The 13,101-nt window shown below is 52.5% G+C and overlaps 1 protein-coding gene across 1 annotated transcript in view; it reads left to right on the forward strand.

Moving 5' to 3' along the window:
* Nucleotides 1-768: 768 nt before the first annotated feature.
* Nucleotides 769-13,101, forward strand: part of SORL1 (sortilin related receptor 1) — a 172,066-nt gene continuing 159,733 nt past the window's right edge. The window contains exon 1 of the mRNA XM_047070249.1: nt 769-1,096. Within this exon, the coding sequence (XP_046926205.1) occupies nt 821-1,096 (276 nt within the window). The 5' untranslated portion in view covers nt 769-820. The remainder of the gene's footprint in view (nt 1,097-13,101) is intronic.

Raw genomic sequence — 13,101 nt, forward strand, 5'->3', positions numbered from 1 at the left:
ACGTGTGCAAGGAACCACTGTATAACTGCGTGCTTGTCCCCTTTTGGGATGGTCCCTGGCTCTTACTGCCTCTGTGCGGGCGCGTATTTACTGTGCTCGGGGCCTGGGCAGTTGAGCTTGATGGAGGGTAGTTTTTGGCTGTGGCCACTTCAAATACGTTTTGATGCCCAGAGTAGTAGAAACCGTGTGAATTTCACAATGGGGGCGGGTTCATCTGGACCGTAATTTGCCGGCTGCCGTGTTCTGCCTTCTCAGAGCTCGTTTTCTTTGGCTCCGGGCTCTCCCTCCGAGGTGGGGATGCGGCGGGGGGCCGGGGGAGGTGGTCGTGCGGCGAGACAGGACCGGGGGCTGTGCAGTCAGGGAAGGAGACCGGTTTAGGGCGACCTCGACGCGACCCTGCGGAGGAGGCAACTAACTCCGGGGAAGACGAGCGAGCCCCACACAACTCTCGACCGCCGCAGGGAGGACGACGCGGTGCGCCCGCCGGCGGGCCAAGGGGACGCACGCTCGCGAGCGCTCGCTGCCTTGACTTCCCCATCCCCGCGCGGGGGAGGGGCCCGAGTGGCGCCGAGGCCGCCGAGCGCAGAAAGTGCGCGAAGGGGGGACGCGGCTGCGAGCCGCACACGTGACGGCGCCGCGCCAAGCCGAGCGGGACCCGGCGGCGGCGGCGGCGGCGGGCGCAGCGGGGCGGCCCCGAGCGGCGCGGGCGGCCTGGAGCCCCGGGAGCGGCGCGCGCGGCCCCGGCCCAGCCGCCGTCCCGGCCTCGCGCTGCACATTCTCTCCTGGCGGCGGCGCCACCTGCGGCAGCGTTCGCCCGAACATGGCGACACGGAGCAGCAGGAGGGAGTCCCGACTCCCCTTCCTATTCACCCTGGTCGCGCTGCTGCCGCCCGGGGCTCTGTGCGAGGTGTGGACGCAGACGCTGCACGGCGGCCGCGCGCCCTTGCCCCAGGACCGGGGCTTCCGCGTGGTGCAGGGCGAGCCGCGCGAGCTGCGGCTGTGGGCGCGCGGGGGGCCCCGGGGGGCGGACGAGAAGCCGCTCCGGAGGAGACGGAGCGCTGCCCTGCAGCCGGAGCCCATCAAGGTGTACGGACAGGTGAGCGGCTGGCCACCCGCCTTCCTCCGGCTCTTTCCTCTCCCCGCACTTCCTCAGCCCCGCATCCATCCTCTGCGGTGGCCTCCCAGGTGCAGGCACCACTGGGGACTTCCCGGCTTGCATTTGTGTTTTCCCCCCCTCGCACGAGTACAACCGTCAGCACTTGAATTGCATTGATCTTTCCTTCTTCCTGTCGATTTTAGCAAACGTCTGCCAGGTAAACTCGCGGGGTGCTGTGCACATTTCCCCGGGGTGGGGGCACACCGGCGTAGTTTCCAGCAGGTAGAGGAGGGGTGCAGCTTCATTTTACATGTGGCTGAAAAACGGGGTTTCTTTAGTGTGTATCGTCAGTTGGCAGCGGAGGCGAGGACCCTGCAGTTGCAGGATACTTACACAGAGCAGGCAGGGGAGGGGGTTTCTGCACCACAATTAAGGTGGGCAAACCTGAAAGCTGACTATCTTGCCGTGGTCAGAGCAAGGGGTGTGCGTGCGTCTGTGTGTTTGTGTAAGGGCCGAATTTTGTTGTTGTTGGTTGCGGGGGTGTGGGGGGGGTGTGGGGGGGTGGTCTATCCATTCCACCTCCCCCTTTGAGATACTGACTTTATTTTTGGACAGGGATATTAACTCATGACACTTAGGGGTTTGAAAGACTGCAAGAATTTGGTGGGCATTATTCAGTAACTGATTTATGTCTATCCAGGCAATGGGTTTATTAGCTCATAAGTAACATGAATTTCACTTTTATGGCCAGACTTACTGCTAGGAATAGCAAACCGAGTTTGTGGGGGTTAGTATCAGCATTGGCGAAATTAATTTGACCGTGTTCTTTGCCTCATGAGACTCCCAGCCCTGTGGTTAAGATTGACATCAGAGCTGGAAGGTCAGTGGTGGGGTGGGGGTGGGGGGAAAGTGGGGCCAGAGGAGATGGCAAATTGCACGATTTCTAGAGTCAAAATGTTCCCATTTAAAGTAGAAGTTAAAAGATGAGTCCGAGTTCTGCCTCCCTTCACTGATTTTCTTTAGCCATGTCTTCAGGAAATACAGAGAGTTAAATATTCAACCCTTGAAGCCAGGAAGAACCTTATAAACCACCTCACTGATTGTGCCATTTTGTCGATAAAGAAACGCAAGCTGAGAAAGGTGAAGTGACTAGCCCAAGGTCACGTGGGGCAGAGTTGCCTGCTGTTTCGTTTTTTGTTGGCATTGTCCCGGTGACCTTTGGGTGATCAAATAGTTGTGCTCTCTTTATACAAGGCTTCTTAAATAACTGCTTTCTAAAATTAAAAAAAAAAAAAACGTCTCCAAAGGGGCTTGGGATGGTGGCAAGTGGGTGGGAGCATCTGATTTCCATCAACCATCAGTCCCTGGGAAAGAGTGTGTGCCAAGGGGGCATGTAACTGCTGCGGGCAAGGGCTGCCGGAGCCCGCCTGCTTGATTCGTTTGTGAGTCCCGACCTTCTTCCCCTCTCCACCCCCATCTGAAACTTCTTTTTGTATGTTGAAAAGAAAACAGCAAGGTCCTTGCTCTCAACTGGGACAGCAGCATCCCCACGTTGGGTGGGGGCGGGGGAGGGGAAACAAGAGATACTGCCTTGTTCATTGAGTCTTAACAGCCACCCAGCTCTGCTGTCTTGAATCAGCTCTCTGGGGGCTGGGAGTGGGGAGGGGCGGGAGTCCATTCTTTCTGGAGCTCATGTCCCCCACAGCTATAGTTTTGGCTGAGGGAAGAGCTTCCTTGGGGGCGCCCCGGTGGCTTAGTCGGTTAGGGTCTGACTTCAGGGCTCAGGTCACGATCTCGCGGTTCATGAGTTCGAGCCCCACGTCGGGCTCTGTGCTGACAGCTCAGAGCCTGGAGCCTGTTTCAGATTCTGTGTCTCCTTCGCTTTCTCTCCCCTTCCTCCGCTTACATTCTGCGTCTTTCTCTCAAGAATAAATAAACATTAAAAAAAAAAAAAGAGCTTCTTAGTCTCAAAAATATGCATACAGGTGCCATTTCTTGCTGGGGTTTGGTTTGTGAGGGCTCCTGGGGATGGGGGGCAAGTTAAAGATGAACTGTGTTCTCATTGGGAATGACTCTCAAACCCTCCGCTTTTGTATTTCTAGCCAACCAGATGGAGTTTGGTTCAGTTGAGGAATGGAGAGCTAGCAGGCGAACTCATAATGAGGAATTCCTACCACGAAGGCCCAGGGCAGTGTTTTTCTCTTCTCTGAGGCCCCGAGGTTAATAAAAGTGGGATTAACTCGAATCTTTAAGGATCTGAGTTAGGTAGAAGGAAGAACTTCCCGGTACTGGGCTATCTGCCTCAAGCATGTTTGGCACAGCCCCTTCAGGCTGAAAACACAAGAGTCGGTGACTGAAGGGCTTTGGCGCGTCCCTCTTGGAGCTCCGGAGTCCCTCATCTATTTGGAATGACCTTTCCAGCAAGGGTGACCATTCGCCTCTGTTTTCCCTGGGACAGACCTAGTTTGTAAGTTGTCTGTGCTGGTTATGAAAGCGCTGCCTTCACTCTCCAGTGTCAGGATGCGGACTATAAATTATATGTCCCTTCTGCTTCTAGCTCTAAGCCAAGTTCACTTCATTCCTCCCCTCCCCTCGCCTTTCAGTTTTTTTTAAACGTCTATTTATTTTTAATATAATTTATTGTCAAATTGGCTAACGTACCGTGCGTAAAGTCTGTTCTTGGTTTTGGGGGGTAGGTCATCGCTTACCTCCAACACCCAGTGCTCATCCCAACAAGTGCCCTCCTCAATGCCCATCACCCGTTCTCCCTTCTCCCCCACCCCTCCATCCACCCTCAGACTTTTCTCTGTATTTGAGAGTCTTATGGTTTGCCTCCCTCCCTCTCTGTTTGTAACTATTTTTTTCCCCTTCCTTTTAACCTGAGGAATTGCAATATTTTCCCCCAGTAGCCCGTGGAAGAGAGTGCAGTTCTAAATCGAGACGGGCGTGCAAATGAGGGAGGGCAGGACATTGTTCATCTCTCACCCCCCCACCCCAGAAAGTTTTCAGTTTAAGGGAGTAGATACAGCAGATGCAAATCCAGGCGTGTGACCGTGCTGGACAGGAGCAAATACACAATAAAGCAGCTACAACCCTAAGGTCGGATGTTAGTGGGTTGTGTGATACGGGAGGGCATGGGAGATGGAGGGATAAAGGGTCATCGGGCTCAGCCACTGCAGCTTCTTGCCCTCCGACCTTCGAGTGAGGTTAAGTGGGTGCCTGGCAACACAGATTAGGGCTGGAAGCTGAAGCTGTCTGACCGGAGGAGCCGTAGGGGTGACGTTGAGGCCGCCGGCTTCGGGAACAGGGGAAGGAGAGCTTCTGCAGGGAGACAGCTGGCCTGCAGCTGAGAAAGAGCGCTGTGTTGGAGGCAATGCCGGTTCTCTTTTTCTCCGGCTCCCCTCACCTACGGAGCAAACTAGGCGTGGTTCCTGTGACGATATTCCTCCTCCTGTTCTGGAACGTGGGAGAGTGGTTTCTGCCGTGATCCCTTGCGGGCATGTTTGTAATAATAAAATATGGTAAGAGCAGTGAAAACAAGTTGCTGTCAGATATTAGGACTTTTCTGTTCCGAGTTCAGAGTTCCGAGGTTGAGCCCCGCCGAAAAAGGGCCTAGTCGAAGTCCCAAGTTCAGAGTTCCGAGGTTGAGCCCTGCCGCAAAAGCGCCAAGTCGAAGACGGGGGCCTCCATCGTTCTTGCCACAGTGACTTTCTTCCAGACTTGACGCCTGCTCCCTGCCTCTGTGTCGTCACGCTTGCTTTTCCTCTGCCTGAGATGGTCTTCTCCCACTCCTGTCTTTGCTCGCAAAGCCCCTGTTCCCTTCTTCGGCATCCAGGGAACACCTCCAAGCATTCCCAGGCAGGCGCCAGTGGGAAGAGCTCTTTTGAACTTGGTTGCAGCACTTACTGCCTTGTGTTATAATTGCTTGTTTGTCTCATTTCCCTGTTTGCTCCTTGAGGGCATGGACCAAGCCTTTCTCTTCTCTGTGGCTGGCACTTGGGAAGCCCTTAATGAATATTTGCGGACCGACTGCCTGCTTGGAAGAGGAGGAGCCCAGAGGGTAGGAAGCACATCCAAGTTACAGAAAAGGTATTTAGGAGGAGGACCATGGCGAGCCCACAAACGGAGAGGGAAAGTGGGTTGGCTCTCTCCGTGGTGAGGGTAGTGAAGTCCTGATTCTGCTGTGCTGTCCTGGGGGTTATGGGGAACAAAGAGCTGGGATTCTGTTGTACAGAAGCCTCCCTTTTAGGGCTATCATGGTATTATTGCTAATGGTATTGTTTTGGGGAAAAAATCCTTTGGAATGAAGCGCAAAGCCTAACAGGATTTACAGGTTTATTTTCCTTCCAGTGAGCTCTCTCTTCATAATTCCTGCTTTTTAGAGGCCAGGGAGTATTCAGTGTCCTGATTTGAGACTGAAAATAAAGTGTCTGTTACAGCACAAGACCCTGGGACAAAGAGCCTCCTTTGCTGCGGGTGGGGTACTTGTGGCTTTAGATCTCTTTGGAGTAGATTCTTGCATGATACACTTGCTTGGGAAAGAATCGGCGGGTTGATTCTGACGTTAGGATGCTTGACCTGTTTGCTTCCAAAAGACGAGAAGGCAAAGCATTTGTTGTTTCACGGGGCCTTCTATGTAGGTGAAGAGTTGGCCTGGGGTGTTGGGTTGGGTCGGTAAAGGCCGTGACCTTGAAAAACTTCCTGGTTCCACTTGGCATCTCTTCTTCTTGCGGGTGCTCTTTGCTCAGGCTCTGGCCACCCTTTAGTTCATTAGGGGCTTGTACATCTTGGGGCACGGTGGGTGGAGGCTATGGGAGGTGGAAGGAATGGGAGGAAGAAGGGATGGGGGAGGGGCGAGGAGACGGAGAAGTAAACAGAAAATGAAAAGCCTTCCAGTGGGTTCATTTAGCCTTCAGTGGGTGATACATGTTTATAAGAATATAGCGAGAAGTAAATTTCCCTCTTTCTCGCGTCCCCTGTTTATGTGCTGCCACTGTCCTTAGTTTTTCTGTATGTCTTTCCGGAAACATTCTACCCACATGTCTGGCATGTATGTTCAGAAAATTCGGAACTTGCAATATCGATGGCTTTCTGTTATCCATAGCCGCTGATACCATGAGTAATGAGATTCGCTCTGGCTCCAAAATGTTATTTATGGTATGTGACTATTAAAAGGTAGGGACTTACGTGCGGTGTCAGAATGTAAGATAGGTTGTTACTTTTCCTCCAGGCCAGGTGAAGGAAAAGGCAGTCTCGTTGCACTCAGGGCTCCTGCAGGCCGGGAGAGCGGCATGGTAGCTCTTGTTTCTTGGCAAGCTGCTGGAGAGCCGTTCCCTAGAGGGGAAGAGCCCAGGTTTGCGAGAACGGCAGAACGTAGACATCACGGATCTTGGTTTTGCTCATGTTCGTTTTGAGACTATTTTCTTTATATTCTGCAAAATGAAGTCAGTGGCGTGTTTAATAAATTGCTCTGGGACCTGGGATCCAAGGAGGCAGGTCCTAAGAGCAAACTAATATCCCACAGCCAAAGATGGATGTTGTCAGGGCATTTCATTGTCATATTTGGGTCTGTTCCTCCTTAGAGGTGACAGCCATCTTTGTATTGCCATCGTTCAATCCCAGGGCCGGAGGTAGATGGAGCCAGTCATGGGCAGACACGGGAACATTCTAATAACCTGGAAAGGAGGTAATCCAAAAAGTAACCCATTTACCTTTGCTCTGTATGTATTTATTTATTTTCATTTAAAGCACCAGGTTACCCTCCTGGTTAAATTTTGCTTAGGTGAATATTAAAATGAGAGTGCTTTCTTGAGTAGCTGATCTGTGAAATGGCTGGCATAAACGTGTTCAGGGAAAGCCAGTTTGGCGTATAGAATTTTCGACAGCAAGTCAGATGCCGATAATTGAGAGTTAACCGCACAGAAATCTCTTCAAGCTGAGGTATTACGTTAACTTTTCAAAACATTTAAAAAAAAGAGTTAGTTGTGATGGCAGTAAAGGAGAGCTCGCTACATTTTGGTTTGAATAATCGAGGGCTAGTATTTCTTCATAAGTGGTCTGGGCTGCTAGGGGTAGGGCGTTCACTTTGTTGAGCATAGAACCTTCCCGTGTATTCTCTAGGTACGCCCGAATCCATTGGCACATGGCATATTCAGTCCAGCCACGTAGATGCAAAAATCAATTTCCCTCAGTTTAAAATGAGCCACAGTTAATTTCGACCTAATTGATTGGTTTATCGACCTGTGGACCTGGGGCCTTCGAAGAAGTGGCATGGGCAGCCTTCTGGCATCGAAGTGGCTGATGATGCTATAAATCAGAGAAGGCAGGGTCGGTGGCTGATCAGCATGAAGATTTGGATTGTCTCTCACGTTACTGTGAGACCTTGAGGTCTCGATTGTCACGCGAGGTATGCTTTGTGCATTTTGGGGCGGGTCCCCTAGAAATAGGACTTCATAACGATCAGGACCACGGTGGGGAGTCAAAAATAAGCCCCAAATTCTGTTATCCACGGGGTCATTGTTAGCAACAGTGGTGACGTCCATGATCATGTCACTGCTGCCAGCCAAGAGCCGGAAGACCCTGTCTTCCTGGCCCCACGGCAGGTCTTCAAACACAGCGCTCTTTGCTAGCCCTTCCTGCGGCGACGGAGACGTTCTGTGTCTGTGTGGTCCAGCGTGTCGACTGGCACAGGACCGGTCGGACTGAGAACTGAATTTATTTTCTTTCACTTACTTTTAGTCAATTTAAGTTTAGGTTGAAACGGCCACATGTGGCCCTTGGCCACTGTTTTAGAAGGCATAGCTTTAAAAAGAAATTTTTTTTAGGCTCCAGGCTCTGAGCTCCAAGCTGGCGGCACAGAGCCCGGTGCGGGTCTCGAACCCATGAACCGTGAGAGCACGACCTGAGCCAAAGTCGGACCTTCAACCGACCGGGCCACCCAGGCGCCCCTTAGAAGGCACAGCTTTAATGGATTGAGGGAGGCCTGCCTTTTGCAGTACTGGGCAACCTCTGCCTCACCCAGGAGAGAAGCCGTGGTGACAGCAGAGGCCAGCACTTGTTTCCACCACAAATGGCGGGAGCAAAGCAAGAGCCGAGGGCTGTGTAGTCTAAAGCCAGGATTCGGTGGCCGACGACTGCCAACTTGGATGTCGGGAGACAGTGGCATCTCTTCCCCAGGTCGGAGCGCATCAGCAGCCACGGGGCGTGCAGTGAGTGCAGCGTTCCTCTGAGAGGGGGGCCCCTCTGGCATTAGCCACTTGGGTCGTGAAGGCTGAGCCCTGGGCCTTGCACACCCAGCTCCCCCGTACCGGGCTTTGCCGGGGTGGTGTTGCACACACCATGCGTGTCTGTTGAGCGGTGCAAGATGCAAGCCGTGCCTCGCCGGTGGGGCCGTCTCCTCCCCGCCCCTGCCCTCCGCTTCCTGTGTGCTTATTGATTTACCTCCGCGTAGCTGGGTCTGTCTTTCATCCCTGCGACCCTGCAGGCTGGCACGAAGACAAACATCACGGGCGTGTGGTCTTCATCACTGCATGCGGCCCCCCCCCCTTCCTGGCCGGCCCCTTACCTTAGCATGCCATCGCTGTTCCTGCCGCTGCAAGCTCTTGGCTCAGAAAATCGGGACCCTTCACGATGATTTATCTCCAGTCCCCGGAATTAGATTAAAAACACAGCTACGAATTCTCAGAAAGGCAGGCTGATGTGATTATGTCCCAAATCTGAATGGCAGACAAGGGCAATAAAAAGATGTACTTATAGGCGTTTTGCGCCGCGCGGGGGCCGACGTGCTGTTTATTATTTATTCAACCCCCTCCCCCCGCCCCCTTGTTGGTTTTTTAAATCAAGAAAGTAACGTGGCTTCCGTGTTTTAGAAAAGAGACTAGCCTGTTCAGTAGAAACTTTCCTTCCCCAAATAACTGTGGATCAGAGTGTGGGGGAAGATGGCTAGGGTGATTCTTACGTAAAATAAATGTGGGTTTGAGCCAAGGAGTGGATCCTGAATTTAAGACGCTAGCTGGTACTGGGGTGAGATCCATTTCACTCTGCCGGCGGGTGGGGGTGGGGGGGAAGCTGAGGAGTGTTGTGATGGGTTTGAACTCTTAGGAGACCTCTGTGCCCAGAAGAAATCGGGAAAAGCTGGGATGATCTCATTGAACCAGGAGGGCCAGGGTTCAAAGCAGCCTTGGGTCGGGGAGCCTGGGTGGCTCAGTCGGTTAAATGTCCGACTTTGGCTCAGGTCACGATCTCACCGTTTGTGAGTTCGAGCCCTGCGTCGTCGGGCTTGTGCTGATAGCTCAGGGCCTGGAGCCTGTTTCGGATTGTGTCCCCCCCCCCCCCCAATAAATAAACATTAAAAAAATTGTCAAGGCAGCCTTGGATGAAAGGCTGGTTTGGAGACTGTCACTGTGGACACTCAAGTGAGTGCCTCTGAGATGAGCTGTATATGGGGTAGTGGTCCAGGTAGTGGAGGACCCTGTTTCTCGTTAGCCCAGGGGATGTGTGCAAGGCAGTTCCATGAGGGTCTGCCCCGGGGACCTGGGAAGAAAGGCCAGTGCTGGCCTGCCTAAGGATCCCCGCAGAGGAACCTGCTGACAGCAGGGTGTGGGGACAGAGTGGAGGTGGGAGAGCAGCCGGTGACACCGTGGGAGCTTTTGGGGAGACGGGAAGCGTTTGAAACCTGTGCTCAGTTCTTTGCGTCACAGGAGACGGTGCACCTGTGCCTTACCTCATCTGTATATATTTAGTCCCCTGGGCTCGGACAGGGGTGAAAGGCTGGTTGGCTCTGAGCTGGGGCGTTGAGCTCGCAGAGAGATGCCTGGGGGGCTTCCCACGGGCGCCTTGCCCTCCTGTGAGCTTAGGGGGCATCTCATATTACCCTGGATCAATCCCTGGATGGGATGTGTTCTCTCTGTCAGCTTCCCCAGTGTGGTAAAGGAGCCGCTGGTAAGGTGAGAGCTTGATGCATGATTTGAATGTGGTCCCTTTGGGGCAAGGAAAGTTCTAGAAATCAGTGCCACCTCTGCACTGGAGCCTCGGGAACGGGAGCTTGGGTTACCCCACATTGCGGTGAGGAAGGCTTCCTGGCCGCGAGCTCTGAGCTAGGCTCAGGCGTGTGGCGTTTTCATCATTGTCCTATGTACGATGTCATCGTTGGCCCTTGAGGCCTCAGGATTCCAGCCTCGGTGATGCTGATGTCCATTTTTTTATACAGAGCCATTTTGTGAAGAATGGCTCATTTTGGTGTAAATAACATACCAACAAGAGGAAATAACGTTTTAGCATTTTGCAGGTTATGAAGCGTATTCGCGGGTAACATCTCGTTTGATGCCTCCCCCCCCTTTTTTTTCCTGTTTGATACTTCTAACAGCCCCATAAAATCAGGGAGATAAGAATTCTTCTCATTTCACAGATGGGTATTTGAAGGCTCAAAAAGATATAGCGACGTACCAAACGTCTTGCCGCTATTAAAATTGTAGAGGCCGAGACTGAAAACCAAGCCTCTGACTTGTCTCCCGTTTACTGTGGCACATTTGCCTCTTGTAAATACTCCAGCGAAAGCTTCGCTTGCAGCCAGGGATCCACAGCCTGTTTGCTGTGAGCTCTCTTTTCCTCCTGTAAAACCGAGAGATTCATAGAACTCTCCCCTCCCCTTGGCTCTCCTCGTTGCACTCATTTGCTTCCAGCTTTTCAAATGGGACGGTTCCCGTGTCCCTCCCAGCTCCTGGCTTTTGCTCTGCTCTTCCCCCCCGGTATGGATCTTTCTCCTCCATCCCGTTTCTCCTGACATCTCTCTCTCCATCTTTGTGGTCCCCACTGTAAGTCACGCCTTCTGGGCACTCACATCCTCTCCCTGACCTGAGGTCATGCCCCACTCCCAGAAGTCCTCTGTTTCCTAACACTTGGCATGGCGTCTGCTATATAGTAAGTGCTCAGTAAACATTTATGAATGAATGAGGTGGAGGGCTATTTGTGGTGAAGCTGCCAAACCAAAGAGGCAGGGCAGGGTAAGTGCATGTTGTAGAGCCATCCTAAAGAGCTCTTAGAAATGACTTGGGTTCCTAGGTGAATCCTCATTTGTGGTTAGCCCTGGCTTAGGGGGTCAGCAGCCTGTCCCGGCTGCTGAGCTGGCTCGCTGTAGCCTCTCCCTGTAATGCCCTGCTCTGGGGGCCTGTGGAACAGCACCTCTGACTCTGTCTGTGGACTTAACCTCATCTGCACAACGTGCAAGTTGGTTTAGTTGTTCTCTGAGGTTCTTTCTGGCCTGATATTTTCTTCTTTTTCTTACCACCTGGTAAATTAGGGGCTGCTAATTTTCATGACAGGTTTTTTATAGTTTCTTATAAATTTTAATTAATTCATTAATTAATTCATTATGTAGAGAGAGTAGGGGAAGGGACAGGGAGAGAGGGAGAGAATCTTAAGTAGGCTCCATGGTCGGTGTGGAGCCCAACACGGGGCTCGATCCAAGGACCCTGGGGTCGTGATCTAAGCTGAAATCAAGAGTTAGACGCTCAGTGGGCTGAGCCACCCAGGCACCCCTCACAGGTTCTTTTTAATAGGGAGCCCTCCTGGAATAGCGGAGCTGCTATTGGCCAAATGACAAAGTGGGGTTCACCAGGAGGGGGTGCCACAGATAGGTCAGTGGTGGATAGATTCTTCTAGCCAAGGATCAGTCAGAAATACAGGTCAATCTTTCTGGACTGGTATTGTAAGTCATTGAAAATAGGATTATTACCCTTTTGGTAGAGGGAAAGCAAAAGATATCCCCCTACCGACCGACCTACCTACCTCTTTTCTAAAGCGAGCTCATGACCCCAGTGAAGGAGGTGGTAATGAAATGCGTTTTTTTCACCCAGAGTCATTCTCTGTTGGTTTGCTCATCTGTAAAGTGGGCAGCTGAATTTATCAGCAAAGTCATTTATGAGTTCTGTGGCTGAAGCGTCTTGAGCCAACAGAGAAGTCAAATGTGTGAGCTGAGCAGGGGCTCTCTGCAGGGAGTTCTTAAACTAGATCGTAGCTCTCCTTCCGAGGTGGAGCGCCCAGGGAGGATAATGAGCTTTGCTAAATATAGTGAGGACACCGTCCTGAAAGGGGACACTCAGGACACGGAGGGGCCATTTGCACACCTAGCATTTAGGTCATGCAAATGGATGGTTTGACAAAACCTTGTTATTCTTGGGCCTCGGGAGTCTGTCTTTGGTTTCCTCAGGCCTGTCCTATAGTCCAGGGGATTTAGCAGCCTCCTGTCCTCGAAATCGAAGGACAGGGTATTTGCTTTATCCTTCATTGTAGAATTTAAGAAATCCTTCTTCGCATTTCGTTGCTGCTGAGGCGGAGGAGTGAACCAGACTGCCTTGTTTGTCCTCCTCATCCTGCGAGCTGGAAAGAAGCTGTGTAGGAGTGGTGAGGACCACAGGCTGTGGGTGTCCGTCTAGGACATCCCGATCTTTGGCTTTGACCACTTTGAAAGAGGCGATGGCAGAAGAAATGAAAGGAGATGACACGGGGCCTGTTCCATTGACAGCCCCCATCCTCCTGAATAAGCTTCAGCGAGTCTATGTATTTTGGCGGTTCTTCGCACCGGTCAGACTTGCGACACTGATTTCCCCCAGAGGGGCTGTGTGTCCTCTTGATGGGGGAAGAAACCATTTACGAGCCTCAAAGAATGCCTGGCACCTAGTAGGCCCCAGTGCCTTCCTCAGTAGGGGAAGGCCGGAGCGGTCAGGGCCTCCTTACAACAAGCAATTTATTTGTCCTCCTTTCTATTTATAACAACCCAGAGCTTGGGGCTGGGGCGGTAGCAGATTCCTTTTTTCACTCTGAATAATGAGGCAAATCATTTAACCTCTTCCGAACGCCAGGGCACCCCAGGGGCCAGGGCACCCCAGGGGCCGGGCGGAGGGGGCTGAGAGACAGCGTGGGGGTGGCTTGCACCGGAGGTGTGCGGGGGTCCTGAGGATTGTTGAGAGCTGGAAGCGGATGCTGGCTCGAGACTGCTTCTCCAGCAG

This window comes from Lynx rufus, unplaced genomic scaffold, assembly GCF_022079265.1.
Source record: "Lynx rufus isolate CCGP_SWC_20201006 ecotype Redwood Valley unplaced genomic scaffold, mLynRuf1.p SCAF_9, whole genome shotgun sequence".
NCBI classification, from domain to species: domain Eukaryota; kingdom Metazoa; phylum Chordata; class Mammalia; order Carnivora; family Felidae; genus Lynx; species Lynx rufus.